The sequence below is a fragment of the Labrus mixtus genome, chromosome 8 (genome assembly GCF_963584025.1).
Source record: "Labrus mixtus chromosome 8, fLabMix1.1, whole genome shotgun sequence".
Classification (NCBI taxonomy): Eukaryota; Metazoa; Chordata; class Actinopteri; order Labriformes; family Labridae; genus Labrus; species Labrus mixtus.
In genome coordinates, this window is record NC_083619.1 from 4951349 (window position 1) to 4978609 (window position 27261).

At 40.6% G+C, this 27261-nt stretch overlaps 2 protein-coding genes across 2 annotated transcripts in view; one reads left to right on the plus strand and one right to left on the minus strand.

The window, feature by feature from the left end:
- Positions 1 to 2677, plus strand: part of astn1 (astrotactin 1) — a 412066-nt gene extending 409389 nt beyond the window's left edge. The window contains exon 24 of the mRNA XM_061043889.1: positions 2047 to 2677. Within this exon, the coding sequence (XP_060899872.1) occupies positions 2047 to 2284 (238 nt within the window). The 3' untranslated portion in view covers positions 2285 to 2677. The remainder of the gene's footprint in view (positions 1 to 2046) is intronic.
- A 6929-nt stretch (positions 2678 to 9606) lies between these two features.
- The window catches only part of pappa2 (pappalysin 2), a 106836-nt gene continuing 89181 nt past the window's right edge, over positions 9607 to 27261 (minus strand). The window contains exons 26-27 of the mRNA XM_061043888.1: positions 15228 to 15326; positions 9607 to 10838 (exon numbers count right to left, since the gene is read on the minus strand). Coding sequence (XP_060899871.1) covers positions 10689 to 10838; positions 15228 to 15326 — 249 coding nt within the window. The 3' untranslated portion in view covers positions 9607 to 10688. The remainder of the gene's footprint in view (positions 10839 to 15227; positions 15327 to 27261) is intronic.

The window sequence follows — 27261 nt, forward strand, 5'->3', positions numbered from 1 at the left end:
GACAGGGTTTCACTAAACCGAGCAAACGGCATCAGCCTTAATGGTTATTTATTACACAGTGACATGTATCTATGTGAACTCTGGGCATCGTGTTACTAATGGAGATGCTTTTTCAGCTGGACTGGTTTGGAAACGTCTGCCCACTATGACAGCAATCCGTCAGTCTGTTTCCGCTCCACAGGACCGGCTTTTTATTTGCTATGGCCGTTCACTCCTTCATTCACTCCTCTTCTAAATGTTTTGCTTCCGTCATCTCTACCGAAGACCTTCAGCAGCCACTGTGTGCTTTTGGTCAGGGTAGGAATGTGTCAGTAACAGTGCACCTGACCCTGCTAGCATGGACAGACAGGGAGCAGCGCTGGATGGGGGCGGTGCAGTGATGTCACTCTGAAACTACAGCAGAGCCGCAGCGTGATTTATGAACTCAAGACAAAGTGTAGCTGACGTCTGATATAAGAATCCACTTTACCTCGGATGCGTGGTGACAACTGTTTCCCAAAGTTCACTGTGTTTACTGGTGACCTACAGGCAGCTACACTTTGGTGATCTCTTGTGACGCGTTCTTTAGTTTGTTAAAAAAAGACTTCATGGCATGACACATTGTCAGCTTAATAACACGTCCAAAGACATTTTAAGGTTTAGCAATGTTGTTCCTCCCCTGCTGCCCTTCCTCAGATGCAGAGTTTCCCAAGTCGTCAAATACTGTACTATTCAGCGTGTGTATGAAATGTAGCAGGCTTTAACTGTTATTTATACCCTACTGTTGCGATATTTGAGGCTCAGAGAAAATGTCAGCTTGGGGTCCTCTTAAGGGGAGAGCAACTCAGAGATATATTCTGGGGCCAGACCATGAAGTGCTTTTAAAGTAAGAAGTAAAAGCTTAAAAATCAATTTGTAAAATCAAACAGAGTAGCCAGTGTACGTTCATTCAAACAGGAATATTATGCTTTCATTTGTTGGTAATGAGCTTCAAGCCTCATCTTTCAATACAAGTCTTGAAGTTCATTACCAACAAATGAAAGCATGTATGAAAGTGTTGAAAGAAACAGTCAGTACCTACTATCCGTGTTGTATACTGTTTAGTACCTACTATTCAGTAGGCAGATATTTGTTCCTACTTCTTCTGATTCATTCAGTGAGGAAGTGGCCTCATTTACGTTACCCGAACCGGCCGCATTCACCCGTTGTTTTTTGTTTAGCTTTATTCAAGAAAACAAATGCGCATATACAGTCAGGTAAACAAAAAACAATATCACAAGTAAAAGACAGATTAAATAACTAAATAACATACAGTACATAAAGGAAAGTACAAATGAAAGACAGTAATATACAGAATATAAAACAAACCAATAAAGACACATTTAAATAGTGAAATCATTATTTAAATAGAGGGGGGAAAGGTTTTATAATAATGCAGACATTTGTTAAATTTTTTGTTGTTAACTACAAGTAACGATTTCAGTCGGGACTTTAACTGTAGATTAAAAATTGATTAAATTAATCCACGCTTGTTTGTTTTGATTTGGAGGCGCACGTGAAGTGACGATTTACGTTTAATTTCGCACAGCATTGTGGGTGGTAAAATACAATTAATTTCCTGAAAGCACGCATCCGATCCATACTGCATGAAACCCGGAAGTTAGTATCCATACTGAAATGTTCAGTATACTGAGGTGGACACAAAAAATGCATACTGAATGACCACGAAAGTTCAGTATACTGAAACTCCATACTGAATAGTACACACTGCATACTGAACTGTGGCTATTTGGAAAGGGCCCTACATTATCAAACCCTTTATTTTAGAATGAAAAATGCCAAATAACATCATCTACTTCATAATATTAACACGTAATGAACTTGAACTTAACTGATGCTTCTTACAATGATACAAATAAAAGAAGACTCTGTTGTATTGAACCATGGTTGTGTTTATGTTCTATAAACTGTTGAATGAAAATTGTTAAATTGTTGGATGTTTGTCAGGTTTAGAGATGTCCTCAAGCAAAACACACTTCTAACTATTTCTTCTCTTTGTTCCAACAGGAAGGCCGGCCTCATCCTCTCCCAGCTAGACGAACTCTCCCCGTGGTGTAGAGGTCTCCTCCAGGAGCCCAAGATCGGCCTTCGCAGGATGTCCCTCAAGTTCCTGTCCTGCCGTTACACCGACACCAAGACCTTCGGCCTGAACTGGTCCGACATGGGCAAGGACGTGCACAAGGCCTGTGATGAGCAGACGCTCACCGTCATGTACAACGACTACGGCGAGCCCAAGGAGCTGTAAAATTGAACAGAGCTTTCATTTCAGATGTGTGCAGGTGTACAAGAGATTTGTCAAGGCCAATAGACAAACAATTCAAATGCAGGTTTCACATTTGTTTCCAGAAGCTACATGGGTTTTCTTTCTCTTTTAGTGATGCTCCTAATCATTCTGAACACCATTAGCTCTGCTCAGCTCTCCCCAACTCTTGGTAAATGTATTCAAAATTCTAATAAGTGCTCTCAGCAGCTCTAATGCATGATGAGATTTTATAATCCTTGGCTGTGATTTGACCACTGCTGAGGTCCATTTTTCCCAAAGTAACACAACTTATTTTGCAGATGCTCCACAGTAAAGGTTTTCCAGATTCATGCCCTTTGTGATCAAAGCTGATGCTCTCCTTGGTCCATAATAATTCCTTAATCAGCCAAGGACTTAAGCACCATAACATGAAGTCTTATTAGAGATGTTAAAGTTTAACAAAAGCAAGTAAAAAATAATAACAAGGTTTGTGGTTCAATCTGGTAGCTTTTTAAGTACCATGGGCAAATCGCAGAACCCTTTCTGCCAGAGCTCAGGCCAGCATGTCCAAAGATGGTCCATTGTTTTCAGTGTGTGTTTGTCGAATGAAGACAAAAGGTCATGTTTGTACAGGATTAGATTTACCCGGAGAAGCCATGCTAATTTTGATGAATTCCTGAGGATGTCTGTGTTTTCAATACCTTGCAAATCAACCATGTCTGTAATTTGTAAAGTAGGTATTCCAGGGCAAATTACCAACCATACAAACACAATGGTCCTCTGATATAAGTTAACCAGTCCCATTCGGCATTTCAGTAATTCTCCAGTTGTTTTTTAAGTCGGGCTCTGCAGCATGTTTTCCTCTTTTTTTCTGGTCGGGAATAATAGAGGCGATGTTGGACGTTGTAACAATGGTTTTGACAGCGTTTTGAGTGCAATTGTTTTGGCTCATCTCGCTACAGTATGTAGACACATTGGTAGAAAGAGCAAAAAATCCATCAGAAGAACCAGATGTGTCCAGATGGATGATGTGCTCTGCAGAATGTGGTCATGAACAAGTTTTAGCCTCAACAGCCTCATATTAAAGCCTTGAAAGTGCAGATTTTATTTTTTTGCGTAACAACAATGTCAACGGCATCAAATAAGGTGCACTACATTTGGTATATAATTTGAAAAGAAGAAAAGTGCAGTGCCTGATTTATTGTTCCCTGGTAACCACTAAATCACCCGTGCAGACACTTTACAATACATTTTTCAAATTATTGAAAATTGGGGATGCGGAGCTCAATACAAACGTGTTATTGCATGGTATCTTATATACTTTATATGACCTGAAATTAAAACCTTTACATGTCCTAAAGTTATCCAATGTGTCCCTGCCCCCCAAAAGATGAGGTGGGTGTAATTCAATGCCTGGAGGTTTTCAATCAGGAATGTCAGTAAATCTGAAAAAATTACATACTGTGCTTCTCCGGTGTGAATACAACGCACCATCACTGCCCTTTAGAGGACAACTCCCAAATAACCAGAGGCCCCCCAGGTAATACTAATCCTGTGTGAACAAAGGTCAAGGCTTTGAGCTTTACCATTTACTTTTGAAGCAGCTGCATGCTCAATATGAGATAGTTAATTATCTACAGGTTGCCTGAGGTAAAGGTTGGTAACTGTTCTTATTGTCAGTGTATTGCAAGGAAGTAATGGACAGACCAAGAAATTTAGAAAACCCAGATTTCCTATCATTTGAATGCAGTAAGTCAACAATTAAAACAAATGGTAGTTAATATTTTGTTTGACTTGAAATCATGACAGAAATTATATTATCCTCTACAAAGCCGACTTATCATTGGATCATGTCTCTAATTCTTTTTCATGTCGTTGTTGGACTTTACTATCTTTATTTAACACTTCAGGAGAGTGAATCTTCCTTTTAAGGTCTTTACAAAAATCTGACAGAATAGTGTAATCTAAAAGGGAAAGTGGGAGTTTTGTGGGCTTCTTCAGAATTCATTCAGAGCTTAAAGGTCAGATCTGGGACACGCAGCTACTTGTGCCTGTTTTAATCCAAACTTAGTCTCATCATCTTTAGCTAAATTATGGTGATACATTTCTTAAAGCAACTCCTGATGTCAAACCAGATGGGAGAATTTCATTGTCTGACCACACCCTTCCTACAGATGCAGCTAGCTGTGTCTATGAGCTGAAGTCATCTTTCCTACAGATGCAGCTAGCTGTGTCTATGAGCTGAAGTCATCTTTCCTACAGATGCAGCTAGCTGTGTCTATGATCTGAAGTCATCCCTCCTACAGATGCAGATAGCTGTGTCTATGAGCTGAAGTCATCCCTCCTACAGATGCAGATAGCTGTGTCTATGAGCTGAAGTCATCCCTCCTACAGATGCAGATAGCTGCGTCTATGAGCTGAAGTCATCCCTCCTACAGATGCAGATAGCTGTGTCTATGAGCTGAAGTCATCCCTCCTACAGATGCAGATAGCTGCATCTATGAGCTGCAGTCATCCCTCCTACAGATGCAGATAGCTGCGTCTATGAGCTGAAGTCATCCTTCCTACAGATGCAGATAGCTGCGTCTATGAGCTGCAGTCATCCCTCCTACAGATGCAGATAGCTGTGTCTATGAGCTGAAGTCATCCCTCCTACAGATGCAGATAGCCGCCTCTATGAGCTGAAGTCAGGGCTTAGGTTCTTGTAAAGATCACATGACCATCAAGGAAGTGTAGGGGTCTTTTGTAAAAACACAACTGTTTTAAAATTAATTGTAGCTTTAGTTTCACTGAGACATCGCTGCCATTGGTCGATATTTTACAGCTTCTAATGCTTGTCGTTTATAAATGCTGAATAAGTGCAGCACACACCCAGGAGGTGAACACTTTGCTCTACCATCCTGTGTTTCCTCGGCTGTGACGTGATTTCTGCTGCTGTATTGTGTGTCGTTGCCTATATACATCAAGCCTTATCAAGATGATCCCATTTTTTTTAAATGTCCTTTCTTTGCTAACGTATTTTAAAGATATCGTCCTCATGAACGTGGTTAAGTTATTGAGATCCTACTAAAGGTCATGTCATGAAAGTAAACGCCATGTGGGGAAATTACGATGGAGTATTAGGGCCACATTGAGGGAATCAAAAATCTGAGTTCTCAAGATTAAAGTCATAAATGTTGGAGAATAAACTCTGAGATTTATGAGAATAAAGTCACAAGTAAAGGAAGTCATAAATGTACAAGAATACATTTCTAACTTTTACAAATTTATTCTCGTAAATGTATAACTTTATTAATGTACTCAATTAAAATCGTAAATTTACAAGATTAAAGTTTGTTACTTTATTCTATAGTTCTATCAGAAGAGCAGTGGCCACCTGTATGAAAATTAGCATCTTGTGAAGTTATACTTCAGCCTGTCAGCAGCAGCCGCCTCCTCGCTATATTGCGGCTCATAACGATAGCCATGAACATCCGATTCGAGCAAAAGACCCTTCATCCATATCAGTTTGAAGTTGAAACATACTTTCTGCCATTGTTGGTTCTCCTCAGCTTTCTCCACAGTGCCTGTTAGCATAGCTACCAAGCAATATGGCAGACATTGAGTTTCGATTCTGGGAGTGAGGTGCCACACACTGATCTGTAATAGGTCAACCTTTCAGAATAATGGTTTTAACCAAAGCCTAATTTAAAGCGATTTACAAATGTAAAATCGTAAATTTAAGACTTTATTCTCATAAATTTACGACTTTATCTCAATAGGTTAGATTTTGTTTTCTTGAACATGGCCCTCAAACTCTGTCGTAGGAAACAGATGAAAAAGTCAGAGTTTGATCAAGTAGAGTGAGAAAGGTGAGGTATTATGTCACGTTAGAAGTCTACTCTTCATTATGTCAGAATGGAGAAATACAGGTGGTCTGATTTTGAGTGATTTTTATAGTTCAGACATTCAAAGAGAAAGTTGTACAGAACATTTATGATAAAGTTTTAGAGATATATAACCTGCTGAATGTAGTATCAATAGTTTGCATTTATAACAGAGGCTGTTATAGAGTTTTATTTGATCTGTGTACGATCCTTTGATTTTCTCTTCATGTTCCATAAAACCTGCCGAGCCGGACAGCGCCTTCTCCTTTCCTGTTTTAAAGTTCTCCAGTGTAACCAATGAACGCTGTAAAAACAAACTAACATGTTTGTACCTGCTACTTTGTACGTTCAAACCTCATGCAATAATCTTCATCTCTTAAACATTTGCATTAACTCTTTGTGTTTAAAGTGCAGACCTTTGGACCTTTCTTTGACCTCCGTGTATGTCCCTGAGTCACTGTGCAGTATGCTGGAGACTGATGTCAAAGGAAAGCAGAACGTATTTGAGTTATTGATCTTGAACGAATCTCATTATGTGAATACTAAACTGAACACTTGTAGATTTTTGTATAGGCAGCAGAGTGTTTCATAAAGCATCCCGTTATAGCACAGCACAGTGTTTCTCTTCTGTACATACGTGTAGAACAGGTGATCTTTAGTGTGCTTTAGTAGGTGCAGTATTGTACTGTAAAATCTGCTGTGTAGCTTAGTGTAGCAGCTCTTAAAAAAAACAGGGTTAAACAATCTTTGTCGTGAAGCTGGAGTCAAAAGGTTGATATTAAACATGATGATGTAACTTTATGTCGGGACATAAAAAAATGTGAATTTGAATCTGAAATGAAAAAGACAAGATTGAGATATTTTGACCCTTGAGAAAAATGTGAAGTATCTACCATCTGCATGACATTGTTCTGTCTATACTGTTTGTGGCTCTCATACATTTAACTTTTACACTTTTATCTTTGCTACTTACAAAAAAAACAATAAAGAATATATTGTGAAAGTGTCTGTTGAGATATTTACCTTCTGTTCCTACAAGTGCTTAATGTTGTGAATCTGTCAAACGTTTAACTTTTAGGCAGCAAAACTACTTTGTGGAAAAAAAGATAGTGACATAGGTCCACATGGGTTGGGTCATTTATGTTACAGAACGATACACAAGAGAGTGTCAGCGACAAAATCTGCTTGATCAGCACAACGTGAAGCAGAGCAACATGAAATGCTGTGTATAACCCTACGCCCCGTTTCTATTTCCTCTTTGGCACTCGCATAGACGGATGAGGAACGAGGAAGGAGGGGCTCTAAAAGTCACTACAAGACACTCACTTTTCTCAGTGAGTGTCTTGTCCCCCCCTCACATCCACGATGTGACGGGATATCTAACACTGAGGACACACGTTAGATTACATGAGTAATGTTTACATACATGACCTGAATCATATGTGACCAACCTGGGGTCCGGTTATGACGAGTATTATTTATTTAATGAATATGTATTTATTTATTCATTTGTACATTTATTTAATTCATCAACCAAACTCAACAATTAAGTTCAAACACTAAATCTCAAATATTGAACGAAAAGGTGCAGAAAGAAGAATAATCTTATATAATCTGTTCCTCTTTCACAAGACAATAATTTACGATACGCATCATTAAAAAAAAATGTAAGGTCACATATTCTCCTCCTCTTCAACCAGTTTAAATAAGTCTCAGAGCTCTCTGAAACATGTCTGTGAAGTGTCTTGTTCTAAATCCACTCTGATCCTGTATTTGATCATGCCTATAAACCCCTCTATTTCAGCCCTGCTCAGAACAGACTGTTTCTGTGTCTGTACCTTTAAATGTAAATGAGCTGTATTTGACCACGCCCCTTCTCTGGAAGGTTTTTTTCGTGTCCCTAGACTGTAAGTCTGCAGCCTGGCTACTCTCCTCTGTGTGCTCTCGTCTGTGTGCTCTCGTCTGTGTGCCTGAAGCCGAGCCCCCTGAGCTTCTAATTTTCAACATAAAGCTCCGGAAATAAAAATATATGTAGTGTACATGTGATATTTTACAAACATACTAGGTGCTTATATACGATGGAGGATTAGGGCCATGTTAAAAAAATATATATTTTTTTAAATTTCAAGATTAAACTCGTAAATTTGTGACTTTAATCTCGAAATAAAATAAAAAAATGTAACATGGCCCTAGTCCTCCGTCATACTTATACATTCAAGACTAAATAAAAAATAAGCAATTTGGCCATTCTACTGTATATGTATATGTGCTTTTTGAGTTATATATAAACACACAGCTCAATCAGCAGCGTCAGTTCAGCTGTTGAAACAAACGGCGCTCTAACTCTCCCCTCTGCGTGACTCATTTGAACGTCTTTTCATTCATACATTCATTTGGGCTTCTTGTAAAACTCGGGCGAGTGACTCCATCTTCTACATTCTTATCTTCTTTTGGCGCGGTGGTAATGTTTGAATTAATGGATTTCCTTGGCTTTTATCTCTAGTTGAGTGTTTTATCCCAGCAGCAGTGTCTACTAGAACTTTTACTATTGTTTTGTGTTTTAATTACTTTTACGTGTCTTTATGATGTTTTGGATGTAATGTATTTTGCCTAATTTACTGTACAGCACTTTGGTCCGCCTCGGCTGTTATAAATGTGCTAAATAAATAAAGTTGACTTGACTTGACTTAATCATAGACTGTAAATATTAATTAATGCGTGAGTTCGTAAACTGCTTCTTGACCCAGTGCACTTGCCGTTGTTAATTTCTGGAGGAGCGGGGCGCCAGAGCACATGAGACGAGAGCACACAGACGAGAGAACACCAACGAGAGAGCGCCAGGATGCAGCCATACCCGACTCGGGTGTCTTAGGCTTTCTCGCTCCATGCCCTATTGTTTACAGTGAGAAGGCAGACTCAGAGGGCAGAACAAACACCTAGCTGTGGGGGTGTCACCCACCTGGGGGAGGGGTTACTGCCCTTTGTGATGTCATGTGATGTTCACCTCAGTATCAAAAGGGATCAGAGAGTAAACAGATTTACTATCACTTTATTACATTATTTGTGCATAAATCAAAAAAAGCTACAAAAAACATTTTCTCTTATGAAAGAGGACGTTGAATCAAACAAAGGAGGATGCTCAAAGGGTCGATATAAAGATACTTATTTATTTCATAAACAGTATAAAGTACAGTAACGCATCACAGGAGGACATGATTACACTGTCGTAGATACAACATTTGTATAGAGAACCATTCTGAGATCACAACATGCAGGCAGGAGTTTGAAGGTCATGTGGAGCTCAGTAACAACGCAGACTTCCCAAAGCATTTCACTTTTTATTTTCATGTTTCCACTGTTATGTGGTAACCCAAGGTGAACATCTCTAGTGCACCTTTGATTGAGTGAGTCACTGACTCTACAATGGTCGTGTAGACATGACTGTGGAATCAGAAATGTGTGAGATTTGGTGGAACTAACAGAGATACATTTGGGAAGCCTTTGTGTGAGAGTTTATATTGTACAGATAAATGTTTGTATTACAAGATTTGTATTGGTATAAATAGTGTGTTGACATGTGCAACTAATACGTGATCTAGCAGATATATGTAGGTGGTCCAAATATATTAGTCTATACATGTTAGTCTTTACAGATGTGCATCCTTCACTCTCCCAACGGGCCTGGTAGCTCTGGTGCACAATGATGAAGTCCCTTAAGAGCTTGGTGGTGGGGATGGGGGGGGTGGGGGACGGACTGCTCAGCCATGGGGACAGAAAGGATGTAATGTATTTCTCAAGTGAAGAAGAATCAGGCACCTCTTTTTCTTTGGCGTCTGAGATCTGATTTGACTAGTCCCTGTTTGGTTCAGAGAAGACATCCAATAACAACAAATAATGGATAATCTCCAATCCTGTTTTTTTTAAGCTTAATTTAAATGTTCATACTGCACTCTGAATTGATTTGATGGAAAGCTAATGTTTGTCCTGTTAAGGTAAACACACAGTCCGCTGCAGTAGCCCTTACTTTATTCAGGCACAGCCAGTTCTTTTTTTTTTTTTTCTTCATCCCAGCACTAATCAAGTCCAGAAACGTCCGTGCATCTGTGTACATCAGTGATTTGATCCAATTATGATGACTTTGTTTTGCACAGGAGTGGATAAACCTCAGTGTGTGCTTAGTCAGGCTCCAAATCCCCGAATATGACATATTCTGCTCAGAACACAAATCCAGCAAGTGAAGATAACATTTCACCTCTTAACAGGGAAGAAAAACAATACACAAGTTTCACAAGTGGATGTTTGGCTGGATTGATGCAGGGAAGGAATTTTTAAACAAACATGACTCATGTGCGATGCTTTGAAACCAAAACGATCAAAAACAACAAAAATGAAGGACTTTTTATTGAAAGACGTCTGTCTTCAATCGCATTCTTTGCATTACAAATGTTAAAAATTGAATATTTTTGTATTTGTTTGTTGTGGTGTACAGTCTGTGGTTTGACTTTGTTTAATACAAGTTCAGCCTCTTTCATCCCTCCATCTTACTGCATTCCTCCTCCTCCTCCTCCTCCTCCTCCTCCTCCTCCTCCTCCTCCCCCCTTCAAGGTCTTGGCTTTGCTCTTATTCTCCTCGGCGTCCGGATCACGGCAAGTGCACTCATCCTGGTCACAGTCGGCCCCAAACTGAATGACCTGTCAGTAAACAAGAAGAACATTCATCCCTTAAGCTTCCCAAAAGCCACTATACATCTTTAAATCTGCGGCCGGATTCCAACGAAAACACACACACAATGTGACTTTCAGAGACTGTCTGGTACGGATGTCATGTCTAATGGATGACTAAACAGAGAAAACACACGTTCCACAGGCTGTCTGGGATGGTCTCTGTTGAAAGAAATCTGATTTAAAAAAAATCCTGCATGTATAGCACAGGGTCTCTTCAAGTGTTGGGAAAGAGGGAAAGAGACGCAGCAGAGTAAATATGAAACATTACATCAGGTCGTTTAGTGAAAGTCGTCTCTAAAAAAAACCTCCAAAATCAGACTTTGAATGTATTTGCAAGTAAACAGTTTAGCCTCCTCTTCTGCATTTGTGTCTGTGCTGAAAGGTAAGCAGTGTTTAGTAACCCGAGTGCCGTCTTAGTAGACTTGTTATATTTCCTCACAGTTTCAAAGAGGACTCCAACGGCCCCCCAGAGGCCGATAAAGTGCATGATGTCAAATGGTTCAACGTGGCCTTTGAATGCCGAAGAAGCCCTGAGGGTCTTCTGGGGGGGTGGGGGGGGGGGGGGGGGGGGGGGAGGTCCACACCGCACCGCCGTGGAGGTGAACGGATGAACACATGTTAAGAATCAACAACAAGAGGCTGCCAGCTCTTGTCTAGGAAGCGAGCCATCACCACAGGTTGCAAAATAAACTCTGGTGCCCCGCGAAGCAGTCTGTTGCAAGAAATGTAAACATTTGCTCCTGGAGAGAAGGAGAGAGAGAGAGAGAGAGAGAGAGAGAGAGAGAGAGAGAGAGAGAGGAAGATTGAGGAAGACTGAGAGAACGAGAGGGGGCAAAAAAAGGAGAGTGGGAGGCCGAGAAAGAAAAAAAGGATGACGGTAGCGAGGCGAGGAGGAGAGTGGGAGGTAGCAGCTTGTCGGCCTTCACTGCTGATTGCCCTCAGTTTTGGAGGGAGACGGGGGGTTGATGGCGGGGGTAATGGTTCCACTGCAGACGGCCCAGCTACCCTTTAAAATGCCAGCAGCCCCTATTTAAGATGAATCGGCGCGGCCAATAAATGTTTCCTCACCAGCTTCATCTTGATTCATTGATGCAGAGCAAAGCCAAGCAATCCTCCACCTTTTGGGTCATTCTAGCAACCTCTGGATCTAAAGAGGGGATTCTTGTTTTTCAACTCTTCTGGCTATTTCTTGCGGGGTTCGGATAACTTGCCTCCCCCTGCTGTTTACTGCGGCACATTTATGAACAGAATTCATGTGACAGGAAAAAGTCTCCAAGTGTTGATTTCAACCTTGAGCGCAATCAAAACCAAATGTAAAGTATTTATTGTCCTACTTCTGTTCGCTCTTTGCTGCTTTTACTACTTTGGCCCTCTGCGCGGGCTACAGGCACGATCTGAACTTCACCAACATTGTGTAACAAACAGTGTGTGTTTCCATGTATTATTTTGCAGCTGTGATCTCTCCTTCTGGGGTTTTCCCCTGGCAGCCAATGACTGAATCCTCCCTGAACCAAATTGTCATCGCTGCAGCTACCCCATATAGAACATCAAAACTACCTGATCTGTAAAAACAAAGCAGCAGCTGGCCCTCGAAGACTAATCTAGACATAGATAGATGTGAATTAAATGAGAAATAATTAAATAGAAAGATGGAATGCTAGTGGAATGAACTTCCAAACTCCATTGGATCTGCAGAGTCCCTCTGCACCTTTAAGAAAAAGCTAAAGACCCAGCTCTTTATGAATATCTACTAACTTAATGATGATGGTCTCCATATTATTGATGATGATGATGGTAATGACGATGGTTTTTGTTTGATAACGACGACTTATAAGATGGTTTCTATACTGATTAGAGCTCTCAAGAACTGCCCTCAATGTTGTGCTTTGCCTCTGGTCACTTCCTGTCAGCACCTGTGTGTCCAATCAGACTCAAAGCTGATCGTTTGCTCTTACTGACATTGTTCCCTTTTTTCTAGATCCTTGCTTGTGTTGTACTTACTCTCTGATGTACGTCGCTTTGGATAAAAGCGTCTGCTAAGTGAATTGTAGAATTAATTTTAACTTATTGGCTACCCCAGGTGCCTGCCAAAAAATCCTGAACTCTTATTGGCTATTTGCCTTTACCAGAGTTGGGACTTGTTAGAAATCCACTATTCATTCTCTGCTGCAACCGGCAGCTCATAGTTTTCAGTGTGCAGATGTTTGTTTGCAATTTTTAAAATAATTTAAATTGTGATTTTGGACACAAATATTACTACTACTAAGATGTATATGTTGCCATTATCTTGTTTTTTCTTAATAGTTGATGTGATAAGTGCAGACAGAAGGTGTAAATAAATGCTCTTCATTCTGCACACAAACTTCAGGCAACCCCTGCACAATCACAAAAACCTGTGATTTCCTACACATGAAAAAGTGGAGCCACATAGAAACAGAGCGTTCTGAAAACAAATCGTCTGCAGATCTTCACCCCCCACCCTCCCCTCTGCTCCATCACTCTGCTGGAGCCGCTGTGGCAGTCAGGTTGCTGACTCTCACATCGGTTGAGTGAACTTCCTCAGAACGACCCCCGCTCGCTGCGCTGCCGTTTTACAGCGGCCGAGTAAACCGCAGACCGTCAGACACCTCACTGCTCCCTCCCACATACCCTCCGCTTCCCCCCCCCCCCCCCTGTAAAAAAAAAGCAGTTAGTGGCAGACTCGCAGCTCATTTATTACGATGGCAGCTACACACTCGCTGAACTCCTTCTCCATTTAGGAAGGAGCTGCCGGTGAGTCATGGCGTGCTGCGGACATGAAGGAGACAGCCGGGACTCGGCCAACTGAAGGCTGTAGGAATTAATAGGCAGGGCCCCCTGAAGGAGTGTCATTAATGTGCGGCTGTACAGTAGCCAAATAGGGTATAGTTTGGGGGAAGTATGGGCTCTAGTGAAAGCAGAAAAATAGGGGGAAAAAGACGTGTTTATGTAGAAGCAGTTAGGGAATGAGTGGCCTGGTTTCCACCACTGGCCTGACCTGGGTTTGCTCATAATTATTTATACTGTTCCTCTCAGCCACCAAATACAGACAGCAGTCATTCAGAGCAATTAGTATAATGAACAAGATATCGCAAGAATAAGGATTTTAGTTCATAAACTGGAACCCAGATTCATCACAGCTTTTGAAAAATGTAATAATTTTTTTCTCCTGAACGAAACCCTAAACTCGTTGTTTCTCATTGGACTGCATCTTTTACTTTAATCTCTTAATTTAATTCGCACAAAAATAATGAAGAAGAAGCATTTCCCTGCTGCCACTTCTCAGTTTCTTTATTTTTGTCTTTCACTTTGCATCATCCCTTCTTTAATTTTCTTCTTTTTCCTTCCTTCCTTTCTGTCATTTCTCACCGATGGTCCGGGATGCATTTTTTTACTTCATTATTTTGATGCTAACACATATTGGAAAATCCCATTAACTGGCTAACATAAGTAGCATTGCATTTTGGTAATTTGACAAACAATTTATTTTATTAGACGCATTCAACATCCAAACACTAAATGCACTCGTACTCAGGCGTACATTTCCTAAACTATGTGGAGACAAACTTAAAAAAAAGGGCTGACTGGTGCTATAATCTGGTCTTCTACTGCTATATACAATGATAACCGATATCCTCAAACTCATTCGGCCTGTGTTACTTAGGTTTTTTTTTCTTTTTTCAAAATGCAAATCAATTACAGGCCAACATCACGCTGTTAGTAGTGTAATAGAAGCAGCAATTTAATGTCAGTAGCTACATTTTCCCTGACGTCCTGACCCCTGACTTGTTCCCTCTGCAGTGAAACAGCGTCTTAATATGAGAGGTGGGAAAGTGTAAAGCAGCATGGGGTGGTGAAAACCTGCTTATTTACCATTTGAGTGGAAAAGCCGGAGGGCACAAGTCTCCTCTGTTGTTTTAAGTACAGATGAGTGAGACTAAATAGGCGCAGTCGTTAGCGGGAGAGAGGGGAAAAGTAGCAGGGATTTGTGTTTGTTTGCTTAGCAAAAGTCTCCTGCGTAGTGGCACGGCAATCGTGCCAAAAGAGACGGATTTCTACTACTGTAAACAGGAAAAGACTCTGACTGTCAATCCTGCTTCACCTTCTGAGCTCCGTCTTCGATTTCAAGATGTGAGCCTGCAGTGAGCTTGACAACCCTTTGCCACCTTTTAAAACGAGGTGAAAAGAAAGTGTGAGTTGTCCTCAAAGATTATCCCTGAAAGATGTGTTGTTATAGAAACAAAAACAGACACTTTTACAGTAAAGAACGGCAACATTTCTCCTCCTGTATAAATACGGCAGTCTGGACTTTGGAGCCCTGGAAATGTGTTTGTGTACCTTTCTGGTGGAGAGCGTGGACGGGCAGCAGTCTCCTCCGTCATACTGGCAGTAAGCCCGGTTGTTGATGGTGTCACACCAGCCGTCCCCTCCAAAAGGCTAGACACAAGTTATAAACAAGAAACAAAATGTTAATGTCCTTCCCAAAAAAGATAATTTTACCTCACAAGTATCAAAGGCAGGGACGGGCCAACATTTTAACATGATTCAGTTTTCCCAGAAAGCAGATTTTCAGTAAGTGGCGTAAATTGACATTTGTTTGTAAGAAATGTCCAAGAAGCAAATCAAAATAAAGACTTGTGTAAAATAATCCAAGTCTTAACCAGGTGAGTAATACTCGAGCTTCAGATGCATGCTCATTTGACAAAGCTTAGGCAGCATGGGTGGCAAATGAGAACAAGCGAGGAACAGGTCTTCAAATCAATGCACAAACAGATGTTTGTCATTTATTTATCAAAGTTCACAAGTTCACAACTGAACTGAACATGTACAGTATAGAAATAAAATGTATAGAAGTCAATCCCTCAGGTGATCATTGTTAGTTGTAGTTGTCGTAGTCAAGACCACACTAACCAAGACCAAGACATACCAGAGACCAGAGTGCTCAGAGACCTAGTCAAGACCAAGACTAAGGCAGGGCGAGACCGGGACAAGACCAAGACTAAGGCAGGGCGAGACCGGGACAAGACCAAGACCAAGGCAGGGCGAGACCGAGACAAGACCAAGACTAAGGCAGGGCGAGACCGAGACAAGACCAAGACTAAGGCAGGGCGAGACCGAGTCAAGACCAAGACCATAAATATCGCTGAAATATCATCATCACTCACTGTAACACCGGGAAGGTTGTGGCCGTAACCAGGGGATAAAAATCTAACTATGAATGAATTGAAGTTAATTGTTCTTTTAGTAAGTAATATTGTGGAAAAATTGCCATTTCAGTGTTGATCTTAACCGCATTTGATTTAAAATTTGGAGTCCGCCCAGTCCGAGACCGAGACAAGACTGAGTGAAAATGATTTCCATTCAGAGATATGACCAAGACCTTCCAAAGGTGGTCACGAGATTCAAGTACTACAACACCAGTTAGTAGATTGTAGTTCCTAATTGTTTTCTATAATTATCTAACACAGATGCTAACATAGAGAGGCTGTTTATACCTTGCATTAACATCTATCCAGGGTCATCTGAGAACAGTTGATAACAGTACCACTTCATGCTAGGTGTGAATGGCCCTCCATGGCTCCCAGAGGATGGATTAAGATCTGACAGCTCAGTCCCCATATGGAGGGAATTCTGACTCTGTATCCTGCTGTGGAGGTCCTTTAAATGATGTTATGTTCAGAGTCTGAGACTGAGACTGCTCAGAAATGGTTCACCTTGTGTTTAAAACGTACTGTTTTTTACAACCCTCTGGCCACTGTGGGATTTTTGGAGAAAGTATGAATACCGGTATTCTATGTATCCTAAATTCCACAAATGTGCGTGCCACCCCAAACACGTCATGATGAAAGCCTTTTTTTTTATGTTTTTGACCTAGCCGTTGAGGGCAGACTTTTGTGCCAACAATACGAAAAACTGAGTGCCAAAGTAACTTTTGGCTTCTCTGTAGGGCTGATGGAGTCCTTTCAAATACTTAGCCTTCCACCTAACCTGCGCAGGGGGAGAGAGCAGCTGCAGAGAAGATTTCTCCTCACTTCAAAGAGCTTCCTATTTGACGAATCCCCTCGCCTTTCCCAACTAAACTGCAGCATAAATAAATCTATTTAATCGTCCTGTTGCGGAGTAAATACTTTACCAGTGATAGCGCCGCTTGCCTCAACCGAATCACGAGCAGCATGTAACTGTGAATTGCCTTTATAGTCCGGGGAAAGTCATGCATTGTAAAAGACAAGCCAAAGCCTGCTGTCAGGATCATTTGAATTGAGATTCCCATAAGTGAGCTTTAGTGTGGGTTTGATCTGCGTTTTACACACGGCTCCTGTCTTTCTAAAGACGTTTAACATGAGCAGACCCCACACTTTGACCACATGAGGTTAATTTTGAGGTCAGAGCTCATGTTGAGGTTAATGATTATTTACATTCCCCTCCAAGCAGATATATACCTCCCCCCTCCCTACCAACAGAAAGGCACAGTATAAAAACAGTTAGAGCTGGCTGTGCACACGAGTCCCCTGAGGAAATAAAAAGGTCAACTGGTTTGTGTACAGTAACTTCTTCGAAAGTAGTCTAAAAGAGACATAGAAAGTAGCACCTCACCTACATAAATACTGCAACTCTCACTGTAGCTTTCCATATTTCTCTGGAAGCGTGTGCTGTCATCAGCGGCAGCCAAAGCTCTTCACGTGAACATTACAAAACAGATATGAATTTCAGCAAACACTTGTCTGTCGAGCAGTAATTCATTGACTTTTTATTTCCTACCAAGTATCTGTATCGTTCTTTTAATAACAGACATTTTATCATCTCCTCTCCACCCGGACCCCCCCCCCCCCGCTTACCCAGAACTCGCCCGAACACGTTCTCTCTTCTCCATTGGACTTGAAGTGTTTTTCTTTTTTCAGAGGACAGGACATCTGGAGAGTTCAGGGGAGCTAGGTGAAGCTAGGTGATTCTAGAGTCTGGTTGGGCCCGAGGCAAAGATCAATTGGGGGGCCCTCTCTCCTAAAGACAGTATAGACGGATAACTCCTTTCCGTTTTTTCTTTGTTGACTTTCATTGACAAACTTTGGTTTTCACAGCAATAATGCATGCAATGCTCAGCACGGCAACACGAGTAAGTGCTGTCAGATCGGGGCCCCTTAGGGAGGTTTCCTACTGTCATTGCAAAATTTGCATTCACATATTTGGGAACTGCTTTGGTTTAAGTTTGTGAACCCTCAGGGGCCCCCATACTGGTCAGAGGCCCCAGGCAGTTGCCTGTTGATAAGCAGCCCATCTGCCCAAGGACAAATTGACATGTTGTTGCAGGGGCTCTGGATCGATTCCCCGCACTTCCTGTTGAGAGATGACCGACTCTACCACTGATCCAAAGATATATAATATAATATATAAACCTATAAATATACATATATATATCAATTATATATATATATGAGTGATCACTGAGAAGGAATGTTTCACTATTATGCCTTTTATTACTGTAAACCTTATTTCAAATCAGTGACTTTTTCTGTTCCAGTATGTGCAAGTTGGTGTTAAAAAACAAGAAAACTTTCACAGTTTTGGTTTTGGTTTGCTGTGCTTTCATAACAGGTATTAATATTGTTTGATTTTTTTGCTACAGTCATAGACAAGTTTAAAATTCTGGTGTTGTGTTGTTCTAATAAATTGAGATGAACATTTCAGAATGAAATAGTTTAGACTCAACAACACAGCAAACCGTAATCTGTGCTTTACTTTCAAAGTTGAGTATCGTAGCGTGACCCATGTATGGTGATAGACGGTAAATGGACTTGAGCTTGTATAGCGCTTTTCTAGTCTTCTGGCTACTCAGAGCGCTTTTACACGGCAGAAGCCGCAATGTAAAGAGTCCATTAGAAGCTTGGGATCGAACCCTCGTCTGGCCTCTACCAACTGTGCCACAGTCTCCCCTAGGGGAATCCTGTTGTGAGGTCCTTGATAACACCCAGCCCTCGTTTATTTACTGTGTGTAATTATTTCATTTAGCTTTATTTGTGCTGATGACCTTGCTTCTGTAACACCACAACATCCCAGTTATGTGATCAATGGAGCCCATCAATTACAGCCTGCAGGTTGTGGAAACCAGTTTACTGATTGACCAAATTTTCCAGTCGTTTGCATCCCTTCTGGACAAACTTTGGATGAGTTGTGCTGGCAAACCAAGCACAGCAACAAGTAGAAACCCTGACTTTAATCCCTCTCTTCAGTGTGTCATGTTCCAGAAATGCAGCTGTAACCTCTGTTTCTCCTAATCCCTAACCTTTGAAGAGGAAACCTGTTTTCTTTGTACAGGTTTAAGAAACTGTCTACCTGCCAAATTCTGTGAATAAACAGATGAGTTAAGTGAACATAAACACATGATTGAAGGTCAGAGCCCACTGCCAAGTCTTCTGCTTCAACATCCATATTAAAACATGATATGTAACCCGATCACCTGCTTCCTTTTGCCACCAGCAGATCCTCCGAAAGAATTAATGTTTTTTTAAGATTCTTCTGGTCATGTGCTACTAAGGGAATTTTCTCTTTTGTCATCTGGATGTTTACCTGTTTGTATAATTTACCGCTTTTCTTAATCATTCATCCCCTCTAGTAAGCAGCCAGAATGCTACTAATTAGCATGCTAATAAGCAACTAGTTAATGGTGAATATAATGGTGACCGTACCAGGAATCCTTGACTGCACGTCCATGTGTCTTTAGAGTCAGTCGAGTCGACTTATTCCCTGATCTATGCAGCTCAATCTCTGAAAGCTCTTTGCTGTCAGTGGACAGAGATTTAGACCTTGAAAGGCAGGTTGGATATTTTAGGTCTTAGGGAGAATGCATTGCATATCCCACTAACTGATATCAGATATGTGGCCAAGACTTCCTTTTCCATGAACAGGATTCTGCCTGAGATTCATGGTAGACCAATGGGTTTCCAATGTTTATTAAATGGGTGACTTTTACCTCTTTAGCTCTACACAAAGATTGTTTTCCTGCTGTCAGCCCTAGCCCTATCTTGATTGGGTCAATATTACTCTGACTACAATGAGATTCATCATCCCTGTGCAGAGATGTGGCGACAGAGATGCAGGTTAATGCAGCAAGATATTAACATTTTGCAATATGTATTGTTCTGAAGCCCGAGAAAAACACACAGGGGAGCAGCGGGGTTAATCCTCACATTATGTTGTATGGAAATATATTTGTGCTGACGGCCCAATACGTCATTTGTCATTAGAGACATGACTTCAAGCACTCTGTGTGGTTCTAAGATCAAAAATAAATCAATATGATTTTGAAGATCACAAATTTTCCCTCAGCAGAGCCCTGAGTATGTCTCAGTTTGGACCCATTTCACTTCCTTTTAAACGAAAATCTACCAAAATAAAAGTCTGAAGTTTTGCAAGTTCATTCCTGACTTTATTTATTTACAATGCCACTATTGCTATTCTTTAATGTTTTTTTATTTTTTTTATTTTACCTTTATTTTACCAGGTGGTCTCATTGAGATTTTGTAATCTCTATTTCAAGAGAGACCTGGGTACATCAGTGGCAAATAAAATAATAAAAAACATCAAAGTAACAGTCATCAAAAACACAAAGTAGATGCATGGCCAATACACACAAAAACATCATACAAATACAAGTCAAGTCAGGTGTCCAAAGCCAACAGAAATGACTTGACCTTTCAGAGCAAGCGGGGACCTTTGTGTGTCCGCTGTGTGGGCGAGGTGTAAGTCAGAGAAGTCCTGTTTGTGTATATCTGACCTCATGCAGAGTGTTTGTAATATAAACACTAGTATTACTAATCAAGAAGCAAAATATGGACAGCTACTATGCAGCGCCGCATGATGTGATCAAGGGGGATTCACGTTTACCAAACAAATGATTTAAATAGACGGCTTCTGTCCTTGGTTTGCCTTAATGCCTCTCATTAAGTGAAGCATGAGTCGATGCACTTAGAGGGTTTGTTGTTGCACACTCTTTTCATATTCCTCCTGCTTTTTGGTCTGATAAACATTTTGTTCTGATGCGTTCTGAAGAAAGCGTGAAAGTAGATGAAACCCTGAAAACTCTGGGATCAGGTATCTCATGTGAGTTTCACACTAATTGTCTGCTGTTTTTTTTTTTGCAAAAGAACGTAAAAAGAGAGGCAGAGTGAGAAAAGCGAGGCAGTAATGGCATCTGGATGAGATCTGGCACAGAGCACATGCAGCACATGTGGTCCGGTATAATTTACAGTGTTGTCAAGGAGGAGTGGGTTATAAGCAACTGTTTTGCCTAGCAACATTCACGGGAAGGTGGAAGGGGAAAATGTAGCGCTGGCAGGTTAGGGGAATATTTTAATACCGTGAGACATCAACAGTTTATGTGTTCCATTGGTAGTTCCAGTCTTTTCTGAGCCCTACAGATGGAGGCCAAATAAAATCTACCTGGGTTTATGGTTTTATATGATTTACAATCATAAAAAACACATTTCTGAGTAGAAATAGGCATTTGATTGCAGGTTAAACAACCTTTATTAAACCAACACATTCAAAAGTCTTTAGCTGTGCTCGATATCACAGATGTCAGTCGGAAAAAAAAAAGAACTCCTCGACTTCTTTACTATTAACTGGAAACTAATCTACGTTTCATTTCTGGAGTAGTGATTGTTGTGATATCTTTGAGGGAGGAAATGAGGGAGTGTAGGAGGGGATTACATACCCAGGTATTGGTTCTTCTAAAGGCTGGTGTTCAGTAAATTCAAGGTAATCTGCCAGTTTGTTTTTACATGTCTTTTAAGAAATTGGGGGGCGATTGTAAAACCATGTACTGTAAAAGGTTAGTGGTCACCTACTGTAAATAAAACACCTAATCCGAGTTGTACTAGTTTCCCTGCTCTGACGCTCTGGTGGGCTAAAGGGGTATTGCCATCAAGCACACCCTGAGGACTGTGACATCACAGGACATGCCCATCCACAAGCCCCGCCCGAGCGCTACTGATTATTGAACAGGCGGTCTGTTGCTGTTATCTTCTGACTGTTCAGGAGTCGTGCGTACATGAAACCTAAACCACACTCACGCTCTTGCTCAATGACATAAGTGTTCCCTCTCATCGAACATCATTAAAGACTGTTGATGAATCTCCTGGATTGCTACAGTCATTCTAACTGAAGACTCAGGCCAGGCTTGTGTACACCATCCTGACTCATGATGCACTGATTTTTTATTTTTTTATACCCACCGTGGCTTTAAAATAGTCTCATGGTTTCCATCAGTGGATGGATTTTGTTCTGATGACAAGGAGACGACTCACTCGTCTGCTCCTTTTTAAAAGACCTTTTAGAACATGACACGTTTTAAGGCAATGTAAAGACATATTAGTTTGAATAAAACCACAAGATATTTTTGAACGCTCTGAAATAAAAGAAGTTGTGATTATCGTCACGGCCCGGATATTAGACGTATTATATAATTGACCAGTTGGTCGATTGGTTTGATTTAATTACTTAACTGCAACTTTAAATTAGAGACAAGATACAAAGGTTCAAACATCTGGCACAATAATCAAACAGCAAATGAATATATTGAGGCCTTCAACTTACTTCGATCTGTGTTACTCCAGTGGGGAGTAAAAGTGGGGTCGTCTTATATTCGGGGGTCTAGACTTTTAAACTAAAATAAACAACAGTAGACCGAGCCACTTATCTCTATATAGTTGTAAGTGTGCACCGCCGTGACTGAGACTAGCCGTCGCCCATGTTGGGCCTCAGCCATGTGGTTGGGACAAAGGACTCAGGCCTGTATCACAGTCTCGAGCCTGACTAAAGTTATTTTGAAGGCAACTAAACAAAGGGGTCTTAGCCCAGCAACCCCCCAACAGAAACTAACAAATAGGTGTGAAAAGTGGGGGGGTTGGGGGCTTCTGAATTCTCTATCCTCATTGGAGGAGGCCTGAGGTTAACCCACAGGCAGCTCCAGTCTTTAAAAGCAATCACCAGGCATTGCTTCTTTCTCTTCAAGTGTGGTCTGCCGACACCAGAGGATACCCTCTCCAACAAGATGGACTCCAGCATTCGAGACAAACCCTTTCCTCCTCTTGACTTACATAGGTTAAACTCCAGAGCTGAGGTTGCTCAGTATAGGTAGCTCTTCACATGCTGAATTCAAGCATCAGAGGATTCAGCTGACTACTTCCACGGCATATTTTTAGGAGTTTTCTTCTCAAAAAGAAGAGTTTCTTTCCTTTGATTTTTCGTAAGACGTCATTGAACGCAACTGAACAGGAGTACTGAAGGAAGCCCACTGATCCCTGAATCCACAAGGACACATAAAGAACTCGACTCCTGCAACCAGAAGACCCTATAGAGCAGCGCTCTGGTCGAAGATCTGAATCCCGCTACCCTCCTCCTACATCTGCCACGAAGAAAACCTGCCTGAATCTGTTGATTCAACATTCAACAGAGTGACGATCTAACCAGCTTTGCAACGATTACCAGGAGTTACCCCAAGTAAGAGCTTTGGTCTGGGCAGAAATTGTTTCAGAAATAGTTATGTTTCTTTTATAACCACTGATAATTATGCATCATTGTTGGCGAGACGTCACATTCTGTTTATTATCTGTTGTGAGCTGCTGCATTTATTTTATTGTAATGAACTGCTGTGTTCACCTATGTATGTAATGCTGTGCTAGTTTACCTTCAGTCAATGGCTTTCACAATCAGAAAGACCAGTGTACCCGCTGTTGAATCAAAGTCCGGCCACTAGCTTTCTGGTGTTTAAGTAACAGTTACTGAACTCAGCTCAGAGAGCTCAAACTATTTCAAAAGGCTGCCACACGGCTTCCTTTGTTGTCCACCATTTTGTAACATGTGACGAAGCCACATGGTGCATTGTCTCTCTCCACCATCTTCTTTTCTTTCTCTCTTTCTCTCTCTCTCTCTCTCTCTCTCTCATCTACATACATACTCATCTATACACACACACACACACACACACACACACATTTACACCTCCTCCACAAGCCTTGCTTGATAATGTTTGTTGGCTTAGATTAGTTTGTAATAGTTATTTGTTTGAATAAGTTAATTGATTTTGGATTGATGTTGCTTTGTTTAAATAAATTCTGTTATAATTTAAGAGAGCAGTTGTTTGTGATTACTGGTTGTATTTGCATTGTGATATAAGCTGGGTGCGAAGGCTTTGTGTACGGATTTCACGCCTTCAATTTATTAAATATAGTTATTAATTATTAATAATATTAGTAATTAAATAACTAATTTGAGACTGATTTGAGTGATATTTTGGTTATATTTACCTGAGTACAGGTTGGTGCCCCAAAACGAGATTAAACATAGTTTAATGATATTTTATTTATATTATTAATAATTAAGTATAATTATTAAAGAATATAACCAAAGTTAACTTGATACAACCCCAACACCCACCACTGCAGTACAAAGAGGAGACACTGTGATCGTCTGTAACAAAGTGGCTCAAAAGGAGGTCAAGTTAACCGCCAACAGAGGTGGAGTTATGATGCCAGTTTGACTGTGAGATAAATCACTCAACCTGGCTGTAAATATTGGCTTTTTCTTTTACAACTGCTGCCATTTGCACTTCCACATTGGATTAATTTCTCACACTGGAGGTTGCCACTTCTTATCAATGCAGCATTTTACCCCAATAGGATCGCCATCAATAAACTAGCAGATGATCTGTACCCGCTCTCTACCTGCCGACACATGCTCTGCAGATGTTAGCAATCAGAGAGGGAGAGAGACATCCACTTTTAAGTCAGGGTTGGTAATTTTCTCCAGATACATTTTTTAAGATTTTGGTTGAAATTGTCTTTTGGTCCTGACAGAAATGAATAACTCAAGTTCTCTGAAAAAGAACAAAGAAAATCCATCATCTGTAGCAGTTGTAAGCCTGTAAAAACTTGACTAAGACAAATGTCTGCCACAAGGTACCAATCTGATGAACCAATCACACACCTCCCTGTCTCCCTGCCTCTTCTCTACCCCTTGCATGCACTAGCTCACACTCAAAGCGCATCACAGATGACAGAGTTTATACTGTGAGTTTACTTACCGCTGAATGAGACATGAGACGACATAGTTTCTACACAATGCAAGAGATGAGCTGAGGTTCGCTTCTGGAGCAATGGCTCTCGTTCGTGTAAGTGAGGGGGCGTGAGGGAATGCTACTTTCAAAATCATGCTAGTTTTGAAAAATCACCAACCCTGCCTTTAAGGTCTCTCTTTAAATATGTGGAATCAGACTCAACAGAATTGTGAGTGAAATGTTTTAAAACGGGAGTTGTGTTTGCAGGAAAGAGAGTGACGTTGGACTTCCTGCTGTGTATTAAGATAGAAGAGGTGTGTTTGTGAGGATATGAGAAGTTTCATCAGTTTTCAGTACACTGTTATTCATTCAGGTTTTAGATAAGGTCAAATTCACTTAAAAAATCTTATTTTTGTAAAAAGTGAGTGAATCAGTGAAGCAATGATGAGAGTTAATTAAGTTTTATACTGGGACATAACTGACGGACACAGTTTGTGTGTGAAGATGCTAATGAAACTTAGCAGTCTCTGGATTTCTTTTATTTTGGGGCTTTTGTGCTTTTATTGAAGAGACAGGACAAGTCAGGAATGAGAATGAGAGGGTGGGGAACGACGTGTGGCAAAGGAGCCACAGGTTGGATTTGAACCTGGGTCACCCATGTCGAGGACTTCTGCCTCTGTACGTCGGGCGCACCATCTAACCACTAGCCCACCTGCGCCCCTAAACATGATCATCTCTTGTCTAATATTGAAATAGCTAATCTTTAAGATTATGACCTGTTTGAGTCAAAAATCCATTCAAACATAGATTATAAATATTTTGTCTTATATAAATCATGTAAATGTACGAGGAATCTCCTTCAGTTACCTCGTCAATAAACAGAAAACTGAATTAAGCTCTCTGTAAAACAAAGACTTCCAGCACACGTTGTTTCAGGCTGAAAGATTTACAAGCCTCGCGTCAGTCTCAATATTAATATGAAAATTATTAATTTATTTTTTCCTTTATCAGATAATCTAATAGGCTTGGCATGTGAAACCAAAAACATGTGCAATGCCAGGACCCCTGAAAAAAGAAGTACTTTGGACAGCTTTGAAAGGAACTCTAGTCGAGAAGTGTTAGATTATCAATATCTGCCTGAGGTTTGTCGTCACATCATGTGAAGCCCATTGCACACCGGCTCTGCTATCTTTATTAGTGATGACAACAATGATAGAGCATGTTTTGCTTCAGGTTCGATATTACTGGAAACTCCTGGCTGAGGTTGTAAATGTGATGTGGTCGTGCCCAGAAATGATGCAATTGTTTTGAGGATTAAGTATTCCCTATCTCGATGTTCATAAAATGTCTTTGATATTAACATCAGGCTGAAAATCCTCCCTACCTTGATGCTTTTGAACATAAGCACACAATGAACTCATTATGTAAAAACAGTATTACATGATAACCTCATGTTATAAAAGAAGAGCAGCAGGTATGGAAACAGTGTGTTCACAGAGCTAAAGTTACATTACGGATACTGTAATACACACTGCTGTCAGCTTGAAGGGCAATGGAGGACACCTGTGTACCATTAAAAAGAAAAATGATACTGAAGGTTAATGCAGAAGGATTTGGTGGGAAACAGTATAGCAATATTATGTGTGTTGATATGTCGACACATGGACGCCATTAATATATATTGTTGTTTAAATTATCAAGATGATATCATAAAAACAAATTTAACTTATTGATGCAAGAATGTTTCATAACATTACTTTTTTCAGTTTGAAAGTCTGTTGAGTTTTTCTCAGCTAAAGTCAGCAGAATAGGTGTGAAGTTGGTGGAAATAGAGATAAAGGGGTCGTTAACTAATTTCAATTGAACAGTTACAGTATGTGTTTCATATTCTGGGATTGCTTCATGACTTCAATTTGCATTGGTTTAAATACCTATATTGGTACGGCAGTGCAAACCGCTTTGTGCAGAGCCCCAGAAAGGATTAGCTTTAAAGTAAATATTAAGCTTCTTGTTATTCCTTGTCCATATTTTATCAATCTGTTTGCACACATTTCGCAATCTGGGGGGCCAACATTAACAATCTGTGGGCATGGATTTGTAAACTGTGGGAACAGATTTGTAAACTGTGCTCGTGGATTTGTAAAATGTGTGCACATTTTTGTAAACTGTGCTCGTGGATTTGTAAACTCTGTGCACATTTTTGTAAACTGTGTGCACGTTTTTGTAAACAGTGTGCACGTTTTTGTAAACTGTGCTCATGGATTTGTAAACTGTGTGCATGTTTTTGTAAACTGTGGGCACGTATTTTTTAATGCTGGGCTC